This window comes from Manacus vitellinus, unplaced genomic scaffold, assembly GCF_001715985.3.
Source record: "Manacus vitellinus isolate BGI_N305 unplaced genomic scaffold, ASM171598v3 scaffold_6_pilon, whole genome shotgun sequence".
NCBI classification, from domain to species: Eukaryota; Metazoa; Chordata; class Aves; order Passeriformes; family Pipridae; genus Manacus; species Manacus vitellinus.
Window position 1 is genome coordinate 11,090,369 of NW_021940750.1, and position 22,981 is coordinate 11,113,349.

Consider the following 22,981-nt stretch of genomic DNA (forward strand, 5'->3'; position numbering starts at 1 on the left):
ATTCTTTTTAAATGCAACCTATATTATTTTCTTTCTTTCCAAATGAAAACCAGTATGCCCACTCACACTCCAGATTTTCTCCAATCTAAAAAATCAGGCAATTAGAATTATCATGTCATTAACTACAACCAATCTTTAAAAAAAACTCCCAACAAAAACCTAAGTAATATAAAAGTAATTTTAAAAGTGTGTTTGCACCTTTCATTAAAATTCACTGGAAAAATACACTACTATTAATTAATATCTTCTGTTTTCCCTATATTTCAGTTTTATGTTTTTTTCACAGCACTGGGGGAAAAAAAAGACCATGATTCTTTTTGGAAGTACATACCTATCTCTTGGTCAGGTGGTTCAATACTATAACCATAGCCTGCAAATGTTCTAACAGCTTCACGGAGGCTATCTCTGTTTGATTTTTTAGTGCGTTCATCTAATAATGCATATGGCACTAGCCGAGGATTACGTTTGTTCTTAAGATCCTGAAAGGGGTTATAAAAGAGAACAAGAAGAAAACTCTGTTTAAATAACACAAAGACTTTTTATAATAAGACAGAATGTATTCTGAAATCATGTTAAGATTACAGAAGAGACAGAGCATTGATGAAGAAGAGTTCTATGAATGCAAGCTCGATTATTAATAACAGAAGACAAGAATGAAAGAGAAGGAGGGAAATATATTCCCATACATCCTGCAGTTGCAACCATACAGGTCTTACAGTCTACTCAGACTTTCATGGTCAAGGTTGCTTTTTCTGCTTCCCACCCCCTCTAATTTTTCCAGATATTACACAATATTCAGTATTTAACCTTTTAACACTCTCTTCCCAACTGATGTTCTAGAATACAAAATCTCACATTCTTTAGTTATTCCAAATGCATTTAAAGAAGTTCCTACCTGCTGAATGCCATAGGTCCATCCTTGCTTTATTCTGTCTTTTGCCCAGACATTATGTGCATTTTCTGCTAGTTTGTCAACTAGAAATTCTTGAGAAGGTAACAATTTCACTTCAGAAAGATCAAGAGGGGCAGGTTTATATCCATTTGACATCATGTAACTGTAAGTCAACAAGGCAAAACAGAGAAATCCCAGTTATGGTATTTAAACCATTCTACGTGGCATTCAAGGTCTGGGGCTCGCTTTCTCTCTCCATTTGTTTTATCTCCTATTCTCCCATTTCTTTGCAAAAATCCTGCATTACATTTGGTCATTGACTGGGATATAAACTGGATTCTAGCTGACAGTCTCATTTTCCACCTACTCGCACACTAGCTAATTAAATGTGACTCAGATCCATATATGCATGCCTAAGTGGTTGCTACAAAACAAAATTGTTGTTGAATGAGTAATTTTTATATATTTTTTTTAAAATTTGTCTTTTAAAACTTTCAATTTCTCTTTTAAAGATCTGTGTGATGACTTCTTATGAAATTATCTTTTATGTATTATTAAGTATGGCATTTTAATTCACTATTCTATAGGGACTGCATTACCATTTTTCCAACAGAAAAAATCATTTTAACTATCGTTCATCACACTTTTTCATTGAATAATAAGTTCAGTAGATTTTTAGCCCTAAATAGTACCTTTTCCAACCCTTCCATATTGTATAAAGACTACCCTCCTTTTTAGACATGTACAGAATCTCTCTTGCTCAAATCAGTTAATTTCCATTTGCTAGGACAATTCATATAGGCAGTAGGTATTTCACCAAGACAATAGTATTAAACCAGTATTATCATAGACTGCCTGAAGATCTTTTTTCCTTTTTTTAATTAATGCCATCAGCTGGATCAAGATTACCATTTCCCATATCACAAAACTACATATTTTAGTGCTCTCTTTGAAAACCTAACTTTGTTTCTCATGGATAAAGCTGTTTCAGGAAAAAAATACATCTCGTGGATTGATAAACTGATTTCTCTTTCTGTCTTCAAGTTTTGTTGCAGAACAGGGCTTTAATCTGCCCCAGGAGGACTACAGGGTCCCCACAGTCAACACTAAAATATAGATGTAATCCTTGATTAATCTTCACCATTTTTGGGATGATTACTACTGATGACTTAAAGAAGTCTAAATAAAAAACATATTCAATTCTTTTAGCTCTGATTGCCACAGTTTAGCTACCAAATAGAAATTAAAGCAAAAAATATATATTTAACATAATAATCTACATATGTACATTTTCAAGAAATGTGCAACATGATAAAAACAGTAATTTTCTACTTTTCCTCTTTTAAGAAATGCATTAATAATGTCTATGGAAATGTGTGTATGTTGAACAAACCTTTTCTTGGAGGAGAGAGAAGGAGAGGTGTAAATTGAAACAAGTTATGGCAAAATGGTATAACTTCTTGCAAGTATATAAATTTACTATCATACTCATAAACTGTTCTTTTCCATGAAGCAGAAAAACACTGAAATGTTGCTTTTAACTTTGGAGTGTCTATTTTAAGATCATGTAACACAATTGCATGTGGTTTAAGTATGTGACCGTTTCTGTCTCAGAATAACTTCACGAGGTGATGTAACACAACAGTATTCACAGCCAACCATCCTCACAGGCAGGGTAACAGCCTAATCATTGATCTGTAAGACCATAAAAAGTATGGGGCTCATATTAAGTATTTTTAAATGACCTTAAAATATTTTATATTTATAATATATAACAATTATCATAAGGTACATACTTTTTAGGAAGTTTGACTTTTTTAAGATCTTCCTCAGCTGCTGGATGAGCATGAACAATGTGACATCCAAGGGCCAAAAGGGTTCTGCCAACATAAAAAAGTAGCATTATTGAAACCCAATATCACACTGCTCAAATAAATTTTTTTTTTATTTGACTATAAATACACAGAAGAAATTATATTTAAAAACCAGGGAAGTAATTCAAAACAATGGGATTTTAAGTTATATAACAATATATTTATATATATATATATATATATAAGTTTTATAACAATATATAACAATAATAAATAAGACCTTCAAAGTCTAAAAAGGCCCAAATCTATAGCTTGAGAGTTACACACTTTATTAAAACTAACAGGATTTGGTGGTGTTTCTTCCTTTGTCTCTCTGTGGAGACATTGTTTTTCTAAATCACTCTGAAGGGGTTCCTGGGACTTCTGGCAAATTTAACAGAACACACTTTAAATGAGATGTTCTAATGTTTTTTATATCTTAAAAAAAGTATGATTTGTTTGAATAAAAACAAAAAGAAAACTTTATATTCTTAATATTTAAATCTCACTTGAGTGTTTCAGTTGACATTTGTAGATTATAATTCTTCTCTGTCTCAGGTAATTTTGAGAATTCCACAAGACAAGGATGATGCCTTTTATTATCATCTCGTATCTGCAACAAGTAACAGAAAATAGTACTTTCCTGATATCACAATCAAGAATCACAGTAAAAAAACCAGTTAATTCTTTGCAATAATGAAGATACTATAAGCAATATCTTTTATCTTTTATCAATGACAGCTACTCACCACTATATAAATGTACTTTCTCATGATTCATTTATAATGCACATTGTAAGTACTCATTCACAATTAAATAACAAAAGCAAGTTTTGAATGTTCAAAAAAGTCATCAAAAAGTTAATATCACTGTCTCCTTCCACCTTACAGGTTCAGCTATTGCTGGTAACGTATAGACAGCCATTCAACATCCAAATCCATGTTTTCTGGTAGGATACTTAACCTAATACAGGTGACTGTACCCAGGCAGGTCATTCAAAATATACCTTGCCATATGTCCAGCCCAGTTCTATTTTATTCATTCCCCACAGTTCATGGATGTTTTCAGCTAGCTTGTCCCTGATCTTTTCGAGATGAAAAGGAAGAGCAATCTAAGAAAAGAGAATAACAATTTCAGAAATAAAAAAGGGTTCGTTACCATGTCTTGTATATCCAAGATCATCTAGTTTGGTTAGTACACCACAACACACAAATGAAGAATTGCTAAGAAAGGGGGAAGCTACCTTACTTTTTATAGTGTGAATTTAAATTTTGCACAGATATATTTTATGGTCCAATTATTGCAAATTTCACATACCTGACTGGTGTCTATTGGACAAGGGATAAAAGAAGCTTGCGAGAGGAATTGTGTTGTACCCAACAAATCCCTCACTCCTTCAAAATCTCTTTTATATTCTTTCACTGGTTCCAGTTTCATCTTCTCTTTTGGAAGCAATGCTTCATAACAGGGAGCATAGCCAGCAGGAGGCAGAAATTTAAACTCTCCATGACGTCCACCCAACAAAAAACGAACTCTGTGCAATTTCCAATGAAGCAGTTAGACTCTCAAATAGTCAGTATATACTAGCATCATAAATAAATCATTTAGAGACTTAAACATTTATTTTATTACCATCTACAAAGATGCAGGTGCACTTCATGTTTTCATAAACACCAAAGAGTTACCAAGGATTGATACAAGCAGATACTATCAGTTACACCATCACCTACCCACTCTTTTTTGAAAATTTGTTTTGGCTAAAGCAAAACTAATCATTTACTGTTGTAGTATAATTAAATGTTTCTCACTTAAAATCAAACAGTTGTAAGTTGTGAATTTTTTAATGGATTTAAAGGATTTGGAAACACAAATCTACTTTAAATTGGACTGTTACTCTAAAAATACTATCAGGACTATTGGTATATAACTTAAAAGTTTTAAAGTAACTTCTCAGTGCACTCAGGCAGGTAGTTGGCTCACGAGAGAAATAAAAACCCAAACAAAACATTAAATCATAAGACTTAAATCTAGCAAACAACATTATACCAAATATTAAAACTGGGATGAGCTTCAGAAGCATAACTAAGATGCCTAATAAACCCCTAAAGTGTTCTGTTTCTCCTCAGAGATATATTTTTCACATAAATTTAAGAGTATACCAGGAAAAACAACAGAGATAAAAACTGCCCAGCTTCATACTTTGGTCCTCAAGTAGGCAAACTCTAGAGATAAACAAACACAGAAAAGTTTAAAAAAACCCTACCCTGTTACCTCTAGGAAATAGCCTCTACATTTGTTGTGATGGAGTGACGAGAAGCCTATAGAAATTCTAGAGCTATCAGATCAGCATATTTCATTGACATTTTTAAAAAGAAGAGAACAATTAAGACACAGAAGTTTTCTCAGAGTGCACATAAGCACAGGTCTCTTTTACAAACCTGAACACTCCAAGAAGTTGTGGCTTTATTTTTTTCTCTTATTTTAATAGAAATGTTCAAATCTTTTGATTTGAAAAACTTCTTATACTTTGTCTGACCTTAACCTTCAAAAGAACCCTCCTAAAATCAAATATAAAGCAACATAACTCCAAAGGACAGGAGACAGTGAAGGTCTCTGACAAGGGTATAGAAAGGAAAAATTGATGATGGAATGATGAAGATGACTCAGAAACAGAGACTGAGAAATTCACAGATAGCTGAGAAAAACTAGATACACCAGAGCAGAAGTAGAAACATAAGAGTTTGTGCCCAGAACACTCTTCTCCATTCATGAAATCAGGATTCCCATGTAATAAAATTTTCTGTCATATAATAACAGGCACAGAAAATTATATATATCAGGTACTAAAAACTACAAAACAAAATGCTCTCACAAATATACGAGCAACATCAAATAAGAATGAAGAAAAATAATTACACCAGTTTAGGCAGATTTCTTACAGAAAAAAGTAATGAACATTTTCAAAAACTTTGTACTAATGCAGCTACATAGTAGGGTCACTTCCAGGGAAAAAATGAAAATTGATTTACTAAGCCTTTCCCAGTCCTCCTTTATTCTGCTTGATTCTACAGATTTTCTGAATTCACTAAAGGTAAAATAACAATTAAAAACTGATTACAGTAAGTTCAAAACTCAGTGTTTTAGAAGCAGAACAGGTAAGGCATGGACAATACTTGTAACAAGATTCCAAAATTGATTCTTATCAGTTTTTTGCATTTCCTACTCTGAATATAGTATCACTTTTCATGATGATTTAGGTTTTTTACTCCCCGCTGAGAAAGCCAGTGAGAATTTTAATTAGTGCCAAATCTGGTGCTGTGTTTCTAACGTCCTTTTTTCTCACTGATAATTGGAATGAGACAAAAATTAATTTCCCCTAGGTCACTGAATAATCATAAAATAATAATTTTCAGACACTGTGACTTACTCAAATTGCTTACAGGTTCACATTTCGCTTTTAAGTGAAAGCATCACTGAACAAATCAGCATTTTCCTGACTTCCTCCCAGCTGCTAGTTCGGCAGAAACAACAAAACCAGAACAAAACAGAAGAAATCATAAATGAATTTGGACAAGACAAAAAAGAAAACAATTAAAATTAAGTTGTACTTACTTTACACCTGCTGATAAGCTTACAACAGGGAAGAAAAACCCTTCTGTACTGAAGTTCTCAAACATTCCCTGTACAGGCTGTCCATTAATGCGGAATGAAATGCTGGGTACACCTAAATCCAAACAGCAGCTAACCACATCATCAGATGCTAATAAATGCTGATTGACAGATGCTACAGCTCTGGGTACTCGACCTAGGATAAAAGTATTAAGTAATCAGAAGCTTCAAGCAGGTTCTTAGAGGTTTGACGCTGAAAAAATCAAGCTTTTTCTTCACGGTCATTAAGACATGATCTTGCCTTAATCTGTTTTATGAACAGTTCTGTTTTTAGAAACAGTGAGTTAACATTCTTAAAACTGATATACGGCAGAAAACTGCATAAACTGAGTGATTAACTTGAAACCCCTGGCACTGTTCACAAGACAGAACATGCTGAGCTGATATGCGAGTCCACGCTGATGCAAGAGTAATGAGGCACAGTAAATTATACCCTCTTTATAAAACTAACATTTATAGATCTATATTTCTTTAGTTTTTGTGAAATACCAGATTCACATATATGTGAATATTCATCAGTAAGACACTAGAACAGGTTGTGCAGAGAAGTTGTGGATGCCCCATCTCTGGGAGTGTTCAAGGCCAGGTTGGATGTGGCCCTAAGCAACCCGGTTTAGTGGGTGGCATCCCTGCCTGTGGTAGAGGGTTGGACCAAATGATCTTTAAGGCGGCTTCTAACCCAATCTATTCTATGGTTCTAAAATTCTACTGGAGTTATTCTACTGGTTATTATGGCCAATATCCAGGTTTACACAATCAAGAGGCAGAAAAGTATACTGAATTATCAAAAAATGGATCAAGAATTTGATGGGCCAGGTTTTCTTTATCAACTACAGCCATACACTAAACAGACGGAGTTTAACTTTCGCTACCTGGGAAGTTTAGACTTTACAGACATGCACAGGACTCAGCACTTATAATAGCAATTAACTAGTAATAACACATCTGAAGTAATCTAACATTTAGATATAACTAGTTTTTCAATCCAATTAATGTCTCTTCAGATTTCCTTTCAAAACAATTCCCTTGAAAACATTATATTTTACCTGTAAAGTAAGTCTAATTAAGCAGTTAAGTAGTATTCCAAATTATTGTGTTTGGAACTTCCTAAGAACAAGTCGAATCAACTGTCCAGGGCAGTTTAAGTAACCGAAATTTTCCCTTATAGCAGGAGATGAGATTTAAGAGACTTTCCAGTACTGTATTTCTGAGGTTTAACTAGAGTTTAATTTTGTATTAATGATTTCTAATGGCTGGATGTTACATATACCTCCCAGTCTTCTCCCAAAAAACGTAACTTCTGACATTGGATAATTGTTCAGAAATGCTAAAATAAAATATTGAATTACGTGTGCACACGCACACACACATTTTATGCTAGAACTATGCTAATATAATTGATAAATGAAATGTTCCCAAATTAGAAAATGGTAGAATTAATGTCATAAAATTAACTTCAGCGTATTTATATGTGATGTACTTAAAACACACCTTTTAATTGCAAGACCCCACACTATTATTTTCTGAGCAATTAAAGAATATCTAGATGTATATAGCATTTAAAGGCACTGAGAAATAAGGGGAAATTAATGATTTTGCCTATATGCCTTGAAAATCGCGCATTAAATCATGACCCACAAGTTGAACAAGCTAAAAAATAATATCATTTACTGTGTATGCAAAAGAGATCTGGAAGAAAAAATAGCATGAGACTTCAAAATTAAAGACTGTGCACACAAGGACTAAAATAACAAAGCTGGTAATAGTGTAGTAACTATTACTTTTAATTGAAAAAAAAGTCTTTTTATGAAGCTATTTATCAAATTTTTAATTCAATTTATTAAATCTATTAACAAGTCTAAGGATAAGATAACTGTCATTTTTCTTCAACTGTAGATATAAAGTAAAAGAATAATGCAAATGTAGATCCATATAGAATTAACTCATCTGAGATCAATGCATCCATTGATTTTAAACAGATAGAATGAAGTCAGTATTGATCTAGATCCAGAAAATGCCATTCCTTGATCAAAATCATGAAAAAAGAAGCTATCTGCTAAAAAGCCTGATTGGTATAATTCAATATTGGCTAACACTTCTGTCAAGAAGTCTGATCTGAACTTCTAAATAACCCAGAGTTCTGAATGTAGCTCACTATAAAATAATATGTTATGTAAACAAAGGTACTCAAGGGAAAGGTAGGTAACTGCTAAATGAAAGATTAGTGGTAGTTCACAAAGTACTTACCAGACCATAGATGAAGGCCATCAAAACCATAGGAGTACAGGTCATCACCAACACCATTGCCCCCCCATCCTTCTCCACCTCCAGGATAGGGGGCATAACCTGAAGTAGAGGCCCATCCAACACGTAAATGGGTGGGTTCTGCCGTCAAGAATGGATCAACCTGATCAATTATTAACTCAAAGTACCACTTCTTGTATTGTGCAGAGCCCTCGGCAACACCCAAAAATATGTTTGGCCTTATGCTAAGAAAGAAAATGGAAGCCAGTTAGTGTAAACATAAAATGCAACATATTAATCGTATTGCTGTATAATTGTCAAATTCACTTTACAAATATAGTAAGTGTGTAGATATCCACATTTTCCTTACAATATTTTAAAAAGTGACCCATTTTATATAATATTATAAAGCTACTGTAAAATCATCTTCTAAAGCAGAGTTCCATGCTTTGAAAAACTTACAGTCAAACGAGAAATAACAAGATCATTTCCTAAAATCAAAGTGAGGTTGCAAGGAAATCATATCCCTCTTAAAACAAACAAGTACTTCACAGTATGTTTACATGCTCTGTTTTGACTCAGAAACAAGCAACTTTCAAGTTTCAATTTCAGAACAGATCTTACTATTAATTAACAATTTCTATTTGAGCACAGTTCCCATTACGAAATGCCATATTGTTAGGAAAAATTTTTTTTCAGAAGTTAATACATAATACATAAATGCTTCCCAAAGTGTGTGTCTCAATATTGAAATCTATGGGACATTTCTTAGGTTACAGTATTTCCTTCAATAAATTATTGAAGATATGGAAGTTCCATTTTTTTCTACATAACAATAAAACATGTCACTATACCTTGTCACATCATTAATCAAACGTGTTTGCAAAAGTAAGTCTCTTCTAGGCAGTAAATTGTCACAAATCAAATTTTGATTGGCACGAACTGCAACTCCATTGCAGACACAGAGAGAGCAAAGCACGTCGAGAACCTTAAAAGAAAAATCGGAAAAAAGTAGGGTAAAGGCAGCTAACTGCATATACTACTGTTCAGTTGACAGCTTAATTTACACTCAGAATAGACCTAAAGGAGGGAATATAATGCACTTTACCATTATTGTTTTCTAAATACTTTTCACATATATGGATCAAGTGTAGTCCATACTAGCGATAGAGAATATCAAACATTCATGGAACAGAAATTCTGAACACAGGATTTGAAAAATGCCTCAAAAACCTTCCTTTGAGATACCTTATTCTCATTTTGACTAGAAAAAATCAAAGCTAGAACAACTGTATGTCAACTCTTTACAATTTTAATTAAATCTCTTTTAAATTTTGAAATATAAAATGGAATTATTTGATAAATTTCCTGCAGCCCAAAAAAATTTCAGTGCAAAATTAGTGGACAATTCTCAACAGCAATTCTCTGACTGCTTATGAACCTCTTCTAAAAAGAATATTTTCTATATGAGAAATAATCCATTTATTTTTAAAACTAAAAACACTTGAAAGAATTTACCATAAAGCAAAACAGAATTTCAGAAAGATCTTGAACTCCTACTTTCTTTTTGTTTTGTTTTAGCCTGAAAACTGATAGAGATTGACATAATTCTCCCATAGATTACTGACGCAAAAGGTTTTGCAAGAGAGAACAGAGTAACATAGTGTTGTTTAATGCTGAGGGGCAAAGCTGCACACTTCTGCAAAATAATAGGGAAGCTTAAAGATGTACTCTGAAAAAGAATCTTTGAGCAATGAGCCCAAATGGTGTAAACTGCTACAGATCACCTAAAAGATAAAGACACATCTTCACACTGTTGATTACCATTTTGGAAACTATTCTACTACACCAGGAGCAGCAGAATATACCATTCATTTTAGCTACTGCTCTCATCTGTCCAGTGAATTTAGCACAAACAAACCATCAACAGCAGTTTAAGCTAATATATTGTGGAGTTTTCTATGCCCTAGCCCATGCATTTTCCTTCCTACCATCTCTGCTGTTGGGCAGAAACCTCTAGCAGAAGGATAGAGGTAATAACTTAAAGAACTACATAAACTCTGAGTGGTACTCAGCTGTAAAGCAATATAGTAACATTAATGATTACTAGTAACTCAGAATTTACATGTAAACTGTTTAAATAATCTCTGTGAGTTTGCTGACTGTAGTTCTGATACAATACTTTTCATTTAAAAAAATCCTTGAAATCAAAAATTCCCACGACAATGTTACTTATTAATAGTACTATTTCTTATTCCCTAAATCTCAACAGAATATCTAATCTAGCAAGAGAACAAGATATATTGTTTGTGGAGTAACAAATAAATTCATTACTTCCCATTACTTACTGAGTGTTAGTCAAAGACATTACAAATAGAAGGGTACAAATCCTTTACCCAGTATACTTCTTCTCCTATGTACATATTTTCTTTTTCTGCTGTAAGTCTCACTATAATGCCTACATTAAGATATTCCAGCTGAAAGGTTCTTTGTAGGTGACTGGAATAGCCCAGTAATCTTGCTAAGAGCTAAAAATAAACTAAGCTTACTGCTGTAATTTCTATTTTTTTTCTTATGACTACTTATATCAGTTCATGCTCCTTAACCATGCTTAGAAGTACTGTTCTCCTTTACTAAAGTTGGTTAGGTTCTCTGTATTACTGATTTAAAGGAGAAGGTAATTTCAGCTCACTAAAACTTTCTCTGCTCTTCCTCGAGGTTATCAGTCTTTCAAATAAAATTTTAATTGAGGAAGGAAACTCACATCAGAAAATCACACATAAACCTATATCTTCGTCTGTGTTGTGATGTCATCCTGATCGCAGCCAGAAACTCTGTTCACCTTCTTCTATCATAATAAATTGCATATTGTTGTCTAAATTAATCTCATCCAGTATTTCTTCTGGAAACTCAGGGTTTTTTTCTTTCTTCTGAACACCTGTGTTTTCAGATATTTGAATTATTTTTCTGATTTCTCATTTTATTTTTTTTCTGCTAATATTATTACTCAAGATACAAATTACTCTGCAGGATACAGTTCTCTCTTTCTGTAGATCAAAGGTAGTCCACTGCTTCTGCAGAGCCCTCTGTCACAAAGCAAGCTACTCTGCCCACTTTCTTACAGCCACGAGAATGCTTCATTTTCTCAGTAAATCCAATGTTCTGACTGGTTATCAATATTTCTTAACTGTTTGCTTGTCAGACATATTTGCTGTATTTGAAAATTTCTGAAAAGCAATTGTATATTACACATTCTTTTAATCTCAAGAAAGCAACTTTGCAGATGTACTTTGAGGTTATTTTATTTCTTTAGGGGTACTAGAATCACATATTTCCATGCAGAAATTTCTCTTCCCCCTCCCCACACCCCCCAAAATCACTGTAAGATTATCAGAAAATTCTTAGTTTTTCTAAACATACCTTGTAATTTCGCCCATGTTTATCCAACAATGAAATAATGGATTTGATGTGTTCCTCAGATATTATATTTAAAGCTTCTGGGCTTTCAATCAAGATGCAGTGCAATACTTCCAAAATGCCTATATAAAAGCCACAGAAACAATGCTGTCATTAAATCACCTGCACAATTGAACACAATCTAAAAGCTCAGCGAATGTGTATCTTACAAGATGCTTTTCTCCAGACTAAAAAGAGGATGAAAACACTTTCACAGAGTATTAATATGATTATTACACGTTAGGAATAAACACCTAATAAAGCTGTTAATTCCTGTTTTCTTTTGAAAATAGCGACAATTTTAAAACCACTAGAGGAAATTGCAAATTTAACTCCTTCCTTTCAGTGAGAGACATAAAGGTTTTAATAGGGAACATTGTATATCAGTATTTTGTTGAATATTTCATAGTGAAAAAAACCCGTTATCTATATCTTCATGGGTTTTGTATGCATGTCCACAAACTGGTGTTATTTAATGGTGCAGTAGTGTTGATACTGTCTTACCCAAGCCATTAATTCACCCAAGTCATGTTCAAAATTCATTGGATGTAGCATTGCACATACCAAACACATGGAACCAAAAAATGCCTCAGAAATTTCTCTAAGTGTATCACTTTTTTAAATTTAAAAAAACAAGCAAACAAAAAAACCCACCCAACCAAAAAAACCAACAGCGTATTTATTTTCTAATGCATATTGGTTTCAAGGGAAACTGCTCTGACAATAATGTAAGACAGACATTAACTGATGGTTAATTTAAATTGTAAAATGAGTCTCACCTGAGGAAGATTCTAATCTATCCAATTTACTGATTAACCAATCAAGGTTACTGGAAAATTGAGCACAGTTGTTTCTGTTGCCACGAATGAGAGCAGCTGGAAAAAACACAGGGTATAATTTTATAACAGGAGATTTCCTTTTGAAGTCATCAATGTTTATCATATGCATTTTAACACTGTTTTTTTAGAGTAACTTCATGAAATAATGAACAAACAGGTCCACATATATTAGAGTATTAAAGAATCAAGATTTTCATTATTTTGAATATCAGCAACTGACATAACTTCTAGAGAGCACAGTTTTTGAAGTTGACTGGGATCTACTGGATAAACAGGAATTTTTTGTTTTGTTTATGCTTTATTTTGTAGTTAAATTTAAATAGAAGTTATCCACCACCCTTGCTTAATGCGTATGTCAAGCACTGTCATGATCACAGGGCTGAAATATTTCTTTTTCTATTTCTTCCTACCAAGAGTGGGAAGATCATACGTAGAAGTTTAAGATGAGGTGCAGGTTGTGTTCACTGCTGTTTAGTTCTACTTTCTGATTACAACAAGTTATAGAATGCATAGCTTTTACCATTTCAGTAGTGCAGAATGCAATATTATTTGACTGCACTTTGAAAGTTCATCAACGATCAAGTCTTTCAAGCAACACTGTTTTTTTTCATCTAGAAGTTATCACTGATCATAGGGGGGAAAAGCAACAAAAAAGCACCTTCTGTATACAGTTGTCAATTGGTTTTTATTATGAAGCATTAATAATAATTTGTTACATCAGAACAAGTGTGTTCAAAATGTACCTGCAGATGAATATCAAGACAAAATCTGAAAAAGGCCTACATAGCACTGAAAACATTTTTTTCATCCTACTTTTCTTTAAATTCATAAGACTAAAGTAAAAGGCAGGTAATGGTAACTTTCTACTTTCTAAAGCAATGAGAAGACTTCTACTTTCTACTAAATGGTAACTTTCTACTGGTTACTACATGGTTACTAAATGGTAACTTTCTACTTTCTAAAGCAATGAGCAACCTGAAGCACCTGCATGTCTGTGCTATGTGAATAACCTCACGCTTCAAAGTACTTCCCCTTGTTTCTTTTATTATTGTCCTGACTCTCAACTTGCTTATTTTACTATGGTTCAGAACTAACTTTCTTTGTAATGAAATTAGAATGTATGTAAACTCCATTAGAAGACAAGATTCTCCTATATGAGGAATAACACAAATCAGTATCAAACCAGGAATTTAAAGAAATATACATATAAATATTTTTCCTGCTCTATAATTTTGGCCCTTTTACAATACAGCAGTAGTCTGCTCTAGAAACCATGAAAACCACTGGAAAAAATATTTCCACTTCTGTTTTATATAATTATTTTTATTAACATTTAAATCTAAGTCTCAAGTAACAAACATTGAGGTCAGCAGACCTGACTATTACTTTTAGACTTCCTTCAGCTTCACATACAAAGACTGTTTCCCAGTTTCTCTAATTTTTAAAATAATAATTCACATCTATTTGCATACCACAGGTACACTTCAATTATTTAAAAAAAAAAGCTTTTGGCATGCTTCACGGAACTTTTTCCTAGCTGAGATCTATTTCTCTGCTGTATCATTGCTCAATAAACTCTTTCCTCTGTAATAAATAGCGGTAAGTATACGGAAGAAAATCTGTAATTTACACGATGGAATGAATAACACAGGGGTGTTATTTGACCATCTTTGGTCAATGGTCTTTGATGGTAAAGCAGCAAGTAGAACATAAAGAGTACATATCCTGTTTTTTTTTTTACATTAGTATGTTTTTGAAGAACTTACCTAATAATTTGTAAAGGAGATTCAAAATTTCTTTCCATGCAGTACCATATTCTTCTCTTGCAATTCCTGCAAAATGAGCTGTGCTGTTGTAGTCATTTAAGCGATCAATGCAATTCAGAACTAGTGCCAGCATTCCCTAAACATGTGACAGAAAGTGAACTGTACATAAAAAGGTATTTGTTGTTGCCCTTTAGAAAGATTTTTTTTCCTTTATAAATTGGAAAGTTGCATTATCTTAAATTAAAAAAAAAAAACAAACAGCAAAACAATTGTGCTTCCAAGATTTGAATATGTGTATTTCTGTATAAAATAATTCCTTTTAGAGAATGTTTCAATATTGTTCCTTACTCAACTAAGTATTATAAAAAATAAGGAAAAAAAGCTGACAATAAAGGCTTTTAAAATAATAATGAATAGCCTTTTTTACATAAAATCTTCCTTGCATAAGAAGAAAACCCTTTAAATTTATATAAAAAGGAATTTTTATTGATAAAAAGGTGAAAATTTTACTATCCTATAAAATATCTGTAAAAAAAATTTTAAATACTGAAAGAGATTTTTAACTTCAGTTTGTTTGCAGACTCAAATGGTATTGAAAACCTGCAAGCAATTCAAACATGTCTAAAAACATTGTAAAATATGTTTACTATTTATACAGAAACATAGTTATTCTGTTTTCAGAGAGGAGCAATTCAACAATTATGTAATATATATCCTTCCCTAAAGCAAGCATTCTTCCAGTTTCTAGAGATAAAAAGTTACTGATTCACAGCCTGGTGGGCAGAAAAGACATCAGAAATCACATCTATTATTGATCCAGGTATTATTATTCATTTGGGGTATCCAGCTTCTATAACTTCTTGTCAAAACTGTTTCTTGCAAAAATGGCATCTCTTTAAAGAGGCTCAGAAGCAATAAATCAAATTTTCTAACAGAGGGTTTGTAGCCTGTGACAAGTGTGTGTATGTATATATATATATATATATACATATATATCAGCTACAGAACGTTGCATTAGAGAACATATGTATACATCTAGATGATAACATTTAGATTCTTCTCAATGTTTGTGGCACAATAGACTTGAAATTAAAATAATGTAACAATTCCTCTCTCTGTACCTCTTCTTTGAATAAATTTTGTCTGTTTTTGAGTGAGCGGAGTTTGTTTTGCTTATCTTCATGTTGCAGGTCTTCTTCAGGAAGCTGGAAGTATATAATAAGGTCTTGCAGAGTCTGAGCCATCTCCTCAACAGGCAGGGCAGAGGGTGATAGTGTTCTGTTGTTTCCACTATGGAAAACAACAAAAAAGACTGGCAGCATTAATAATTTTCCCACTGTAATTTACGGTATAGCAGCCAATTTTCTGTTGGTATCTAAGTCGAGTTTTGTTACATATATGACATATGCTTATATGCATATGAACAACAGATGATCTGAACTGAACATCATTCAAACACCTATTATTTGTGTGCCCAGCACTCATAGCTTCCAGAAGTGGAATCATGCTTCCCTTTCCGCACTGATGTAAACAGTTTTATGGTAATTGATTTTGTTTAGATACTTTAAATCCCTGTTGATGATTTAGATGTAGTGTGCATATGAGCTAAAATAGTACCAGTTATTGACGGTATACACGTCCAGTCTTCTAGAAAAACAACACAAAAATAACAGGTAATCCTAACCATAAATTAGATCTTCTCTGTCTATTCTATATAGGAAATAAGGAAGGGTGGGATTTAAAAATGGAAAGCATTTCAAGGTGTCTCAGTTGTTGGTAAAATAATTTCTCTTTCCTGTTCAAATATTTTCTCAATCTTGTGTGATAACCCAATTTTCCATGGCCTGACTCACTAGTATAAATAGGAGGAGCTAATTGCTGGCAAAGGTGGCTCTGTTTTCATATCCTCAGCCCAAGAAATATAAAGGAGTAGTGTAGGCCCTTGAGATCCTGAAGCAATAATGTTTTAAACACATACTTGTATAATGGCTTCTTTGGAAGGAAATATTTAATTACAAACTCATTTTCCTTTATTTTTTTCATCAAGTAGGTAGTAATACAAGGATATCCACTTGATCATCATAATTAAAACTTCTGCCAAGCACTATGAAAAAATAGTTTCTTCAGTACTACATACATTCTTATAGATTTCATTGTATATTCTTATACAAAGTTCTAGGTACCATAGAATGCTTGTGAATGGAGTTAGACTGAGATAATTTAACAGGTTTTCTTCAATTTAGGATCCAGCTTTTGGATTCTGACTTCAATGTATTAGATTTCATGTAAATAATCTTAAATAAACTGTTTTATCTATTTAATGGCATTACTAATCAAAATTGCAAATTTACATCAGTAAAAATATATTGCTAATAGCTTCTAAATTCAAATATTTGAAAGCAGGAAATATGTATGCTCTTAGAGAAATTCTTATAATTTCAGAATACTTTAAAAAACAGAGTGGCAATAACTACCTTATAAAGTGGCTGAATAAGCTTGTAGTATTGCGAATGATTCGAGCAGCCTGGGATTCCTCATGCTGACATCTTTGTAATGTGAGACCATCATCCATATGACCTTCTTGGTGTAATATAACCTATTGAAATCAGTAATTATCACAATAGTTACTTTTAAACACTTTCTACTTTTAAATATTTTGTAACATTTCAATATTGCACTGAAAACAGTAATGGTATATTTGGTATGGTAATGGAGCTACTATTTGTTAATCACTTTATCTGGACACCCATTAAGTAGCTACAAGTTTTTCAGTTTCACATAAGTTATTCAGAGAAGACATTTATTCTGCCACAATTCATTAAAAAAATACAGTTAACAGATAATTTCCAATTAAAATAAAAATATTGTTTTTCTTATATTCTGTCTGTCAGGGAAAGAGGATCTTCGCTCTCTTAAGCATCGTTTACTAAAGGGTTCATCCATGAAAAGACTATTGACAAGAAAAATCAAGCTGGAGTGATAAACCTCATAAAAATTACAATGCAGTTAAAGGTGCTATAATGTTTATGAACAACTTCTGACTCATTTAACTATTTCTACACACTAGGTTGGATTCTTATCAGAACCAGATGTGAACATCATATGAACTTCAAGCAATAACCCTTTGGTAGGGTAGGGTTTTAATATTTCTCTTTAAATAAACACACAATATCACAAAAAGACAACGTAATTTTTAGGTATCACAAAAACAAGTCTTGGTCATTTTGAGTCATTAAAATCCTACAGCAATTTTGTAAGATGTAAATATGAGCTATCCTGCTTCTTTGTCCAAGAGGTAGTCTATTGAATTCTCCATTGAAAAATGTATTCTTTTAGCTTTGAGTTAGTAAAAATTTGCAACTGACCAGTTAGCAGAGTAATTCTGAATGCACTGAATAGTTAACAAAGAAACTAATAATGTTATACAAGTAGTTACTGCCACAAATGGGAAAGTTATTTACCAACAACTTTTTGTACATACTAGTGTATAGGTATATCAAAGCACTAGAAAGTGATATTTTTCTATACTTGTCAGAATCTAGAGTACACATGTGCTCTGCTCCATCAAACATGGTGATGAACTGCTTTTAAAAGAGACAAACATCACCCTGTGAGTTTATCTGGACACCAGAATCCATGGAAATATGATGGAGAAGACAGGGAAGGTATTTTTGAATGATTACATTAATGATTTTATCTTAAAGAAGGTTAGTTTATGTTTTGGTCATCTTTCCTCTTGGTTCAAATACTTTCTAAATATAGAATCACACTGTGAGTGACTTTGCTAGCTTGAATACCACTATTTAACATAAAGAAGGGTCCTGAGGTCCCTAAACTGAACAAACACTGAAGAGTGGCTCTTCCCATCACAAAACTAGTAAGAAAATATTTGACATTCATATAATTTTTCTTCAGGCCATTGTACGTAGCTCCAAGTTTTGGAACTACAGGAATGGAAACATTTAACAGATTGGATATAAAAGCTGCCATGCCTTGCAAAGTAATTGCATCACCATTGTGGAGCAGACATGCACTCTTCTTCCTAAGCATGCAGCAGATCAGGAAAGAGTGGAGTCTTTTAGAAGGACTAATCTTTTCTACTTCTCTGACCAAAAAAAAAAATCCAGAAAACTAACAAATAACCCAAACCTCAACTAAATCATCCAGAAACATCACAATTACGGGAAAGCGCAATTTAGAACTCCAGTGGGTAGACCACAAACAGAAGCATTCAGCACTGTCTACATCAGTTCTCCAGATAAAACACTTCTCTGCATATAAAAAGGGGCATTTGGCACTGTCTTGCTTGTTGAGATACAGCAAGACACTGATGAACAGCCTGAGCAATGGCCTCGAGAACATGAATCCAAAACATACAGCATGTTTCTCTGTTCTCTGACCTCTAGCATTCTGGAGCTCTGCGGGAGTTTATAGTTTGCATAGAAGCAAACTCTCAAACTGAAAAGACAGACAACCATCACTCACTGGATGGTGTGGGGATGCTGACTAGAACATTGATGTAAACATCATCATTACCTGGCAAAGTCTTGAAGCCTTGTCTACCACAATCTCAGAGAGATAAAATAAATAACAATTCTTGCAGAAATCTGCAAGAAAATCTCCAAAAATGATGCCAGAATTTCTTTATATCAGTGTCTTGCAAATACTGTATAATAATTAGGTACATGAAACTGCACCAAAACCCAAAAACCCAGAAATTTTTACTGGGAATTTTTAGTATTTTGTAACAGAATTAATCCCATAGTTGTTTTCTCCTCTCTGTGGATTTGCAGCAGTTGACAGTGATAATAGCTACATTATGTGAAAAAAAAAGCACCCTTTTTTTTACACATCTAAATTTCCTTAAAAAATTATAGTCTAGTATAACGTATTGCAGAGGACAAAAACTTTTTTTTTTGCCTCCACAGAAATATCAATTACTGGAAGCTAGAAGGTTTGGGCTTTCTTCTGTTTGAAGACATTAACAAGACAGAATTCTCCAGGTGAGAGGACAACAAAAGATTCAAAGACTTTGAACATGAATGAAAAGGTTTCAAAGGAGAATAAAAGTGACAGGTAATTATGGAGGTTCTTTTAGACCCTTGCTGCTGAGAAGAATACTGGGGAAACAAAACACTAAGCTGGAAGGTATTGTAAAATTTTTCATTGAATACAGAGCACAAATCTCCATGTTGCCTTTCCAAGAAGTGAAATTGGATGCTCTGAGGAAACAGAATACCGTAGCCAGTTCTGGCACGGGAAAGGAAGAGGCTATCATTGTGTGATTTAATTTTTTAGCAAGAAAATACTGAATGACTGGCATATAAAGAATTTCTCTGATCAGCCAGGTTGCTGAGAAGTGAAGGGGTTGGGCACTCACTACCCATTTATGATCACCATATGTGCTGCATATGAATAAATCTGATTATGCCAAGGGTGTGTGATGTGGATCTCATTGTTTCATATTACAGTACTTGTATATGGGTATCCTCTTATGAATGTACATACATACAAGTAATTAAAAGAGAATTCCAACTTCTTTTCAGTAATGAACATTTTTTTCCCTTTCTCATGTTCTCATGATAAGCTGAAGTTGTAAAATCTACAAATAGAGAAGCAAGGAATCATTTGGTAATGAAGCATTTATGCGACCTAGTATTAAACCCGTTAATACTGAACAAAATGTGAACATAATTTGAAGATTTAACAGATGATATGCCCTTAATTAAGAATATAATTCTACCCTATAATCAAAAGGCTGAGTGAAAGATCTTCCTGATGTCATATCACAATTACATCTAACATTTGCGGAGGAAATTCTTTTAATATCCTTTAAGAAATTTGAGGATTTTCCAGAACCATTTCTTAAGTAACAAATTTAATTGCCATTTCACACAATATACTCAACAAAAAATCTAAACCATCAGTGAATATGACTTACAAGTTTGCACCAGTTATAACAGTTCAATGTAGATTTTCAAAAAATTATTTGACCATTTGAATCAGGAATTTCCATCTTTTACTGGTATCAAAAATAAAAATTGAGCACAAATTAATAATTTCTTCTGACAAGAAAAATAGTTAAATACATTTCTTAGTGGCAAAGTTTTTTCTTCAGTTATATAGTTATGTTAATATCCAACAATGTTTACATTTTTAGAATGAAATACTCACATTTTCAGTATAGCAGCACAAAACAATTAAACCCACAAACTGTTATGAAATTAACATTCATTTCACAAGTAATTAAAAAGAATATCAAACATTACCTTTCTTTTCAGGGGACCTAAACGTGCTGATTTAGCATCCTGTGCCTTGTAAGTCAACCATAAGGCAGTGGCCACATGTTGGACAAAACAGATTGAATCACCATACTTTATTTCTGGGAGTCCCATTCCATCAATGTCACGTTTGAGACTAGAATCCTGCTTTTCTTTTAGCTCCTAGGAAGATAAAGTTGGCATTCAGTCTGCATTGGAATAGGTTATGTTTCTACACTGAATATATATTACAATACTGAACAATGTTGATGCTACTTATGCTGTTAAGACAGAGTTAAATGTTACTTAACATAATTTTTGTTTCTTTATAATTAATTATTCAGATTGTGATTAAAAATAATTTCAAATCTCAAGCATCTTTTTCTCTGAAGTAGGAAAAAATCAAGTAAAATCTTTAAAGATTAAAAAAATATTTAAATGTTTAACTTAACATAATCAATAGTGGAGTTACTGATGTAAGTAAAGTTTCAATTTCAGAGTCTGTAAAACTCTATATAACCAACACTCTTGAATTTTAGTGTAAACATGAAAAAACAAAAATAATCAGTAACCTATTTTGAAATGTAGCTAAAATATTTTTATGTAAAAGAATTTTTTGTTTATAAATTGTATATACAGATAAACACTTCACTTGGATAATATGTTTGTATTGCAACAACCAGCAAAAAAAGAAAATACTAATTTTAAAAATAAATACAGTTTGGCTTTTACCTTTACTTTATTTTTAAATTTCTTAGGTTTTTTACATTTATTTTATTTTATTATTTATCTACTTTGTAAGAAGAATTGGATTTTTTTTAAAGACATTGCTCAATGCTTAGCTAGAACACCCACTTCTTAACCCCAAACTATTTCTTAATCCTATTCTTCTTCATTTACAACTAGAGGATTTTAAGATCCCAGCATAAAAGCAAGTATCTTTTTCTTTAAAATAAAATATTCATCTTTTCACAATTGAATTCGTGAATAACAGAATTACAAAGCCAATTTTGTAATACTCAATTATGAATACATGTGATTCAACAAAAAAAACTTTAAGAAAATAGAGGAATTAAAGAACATCATTTCTCTATGATTTCAACTGCTGATGGATTTAAGTGTAGATAGCTGTTAATTTGTTGTTAACTAAACAAAATATGTTAGGAATTGATACACAGTCTAAATTTTATATGTTTAATGGGTTTTTTTTAAATTTCATTTCAGGTTACCAAATTTTCAACACCTGTGGAGAAAACAGAAGTTGTATCCTAGCCTTGCTAATCTGCTTTCACTTATACAGAATTTAACTGTCACATTTCAAAAATAATTTTAGTTGGAACAGGTAACATTATAATGTCAAGATGAAACTGAATAAAATTACAAGCCATTCTTTGGGGTTACCATTGCAATGTGAAGATGAGGAGGAAATCATGTCACATCATATTTGTGTGGCCCGCACTATCAGGTATGAATAAAGAGGAATTCTCTCAATACACATTTGCCGTGAGGCCATTAAATGAAAAATACAATAAAATAGCACAAATTCATAAACTGTCAGCAATTACTTCTTTGACTCTACACAGCATCCTGAATATTAAAACATCTTGGTAACAAGCAATCCTAATGAAGTTACTGTTTTGAAAAAAATTGAGTGATACTGATACTGACTTTTTTTGACAACATTAAACATACAAAAAACCCCCAAGATTTTTTGAATTTCAGAAATAAAGCTTTAGAATTATTTTGAGGGCCTGAAGGCCCTTTAATAAATACAGTGTAAATTCCTCTTCATCATGTTTTGCTCCTTGCTCTCTGTCCAGTTTCTCTAGGATTTCAGCCAAGTAATTTGATCACAGTGTGATTGCAAAGACAGGGTGTATTTTACAACAGCTGAAAAGTTTAGTCAGATAAAGATTACCCAGGGAGGAGGGAAAAAAATATCTCTTATCTAAATATTTGAACATATTTTAGCAGTAAAATATCCAAATACTTTCTCTTTTAA

General features: G+C 32.6%; 1 protein-coding gene across 2 annotated transcripts in view; it reads right to left on the reverse strand.

Annotated features, from left to right (window-relative positions):
• The window catches only part of RYR3 (ryanodine receptor 3), a 212,879-nt gene that overhangs the window by 120,016 nt on the left and 69,882 nt on the right, over nucleotides 1–22,981 (reverse strand). For both annotated transcript variants that reach the window (XM_018082300.2, XM_018082301.2), the window contains exons 11-25: nucleotides 20,989–21,162; nucleotides 17,194–17,315; nucleotides 15,841–16,009; nucleotides 14,720–14,855; nucleotides 12,894–12,989; nucleotides 12,079–12,197; nucleotides 9,513–9,646; nucleotides 8,662–8,903; nucleotides 6,358–6,550; nucleotides 4,063–4,279; nucleotides 3,752–3,856; nucleotides 3,255–3,358; nucleotides 2,689–2,772; nucleotides 896–1,055; nucleotides 332–479 (exon numbers count right to left, since the gene is read on the reverse strand). In XM_018082300.2, coding sequence (XP_017937789.1) covers nucleotides 332–479; nucleotides 896–1,055; nucleotides 2,689–2,772; nucleotides 3,255–3,358; nucleotides 3,752–3,856; nucleotides 4,063–4,279; nucleotides 6,358–6,550; nucleotides 8,662–8,903; nucleotides 9,513–9,646; nucleotides 12,079–12,197; nucleotides 12,894–12,989; nucleotides 14,720–14,855; nucleotides 15,841–16,009; nucleotides 17,194–17,315; nucleotides 20,989–21,162 — 2,203 coding nt within the window. The remainder of the gene's footprint in view (nucleotides 1–331; nucleotides 480–895; nucleotides 1,056–2,688; nucleotides 2,773–3,254; nucleotides 3,359–3,751; nucleotides 3,857–4,062; nucleotides 4,280–6,357; nucleotides 6,551–8,661; nucleotides 8,904–9,512; nucleotides 9,647–12,078; nucleotides 12,198–12,893; nucleotides 12,990–14,719; nucleotides 14,856–15,840; nucleotides 16,010–17,193; nucleotides 17,316–20,988; nucleotides 21,163–22,981) is intronic.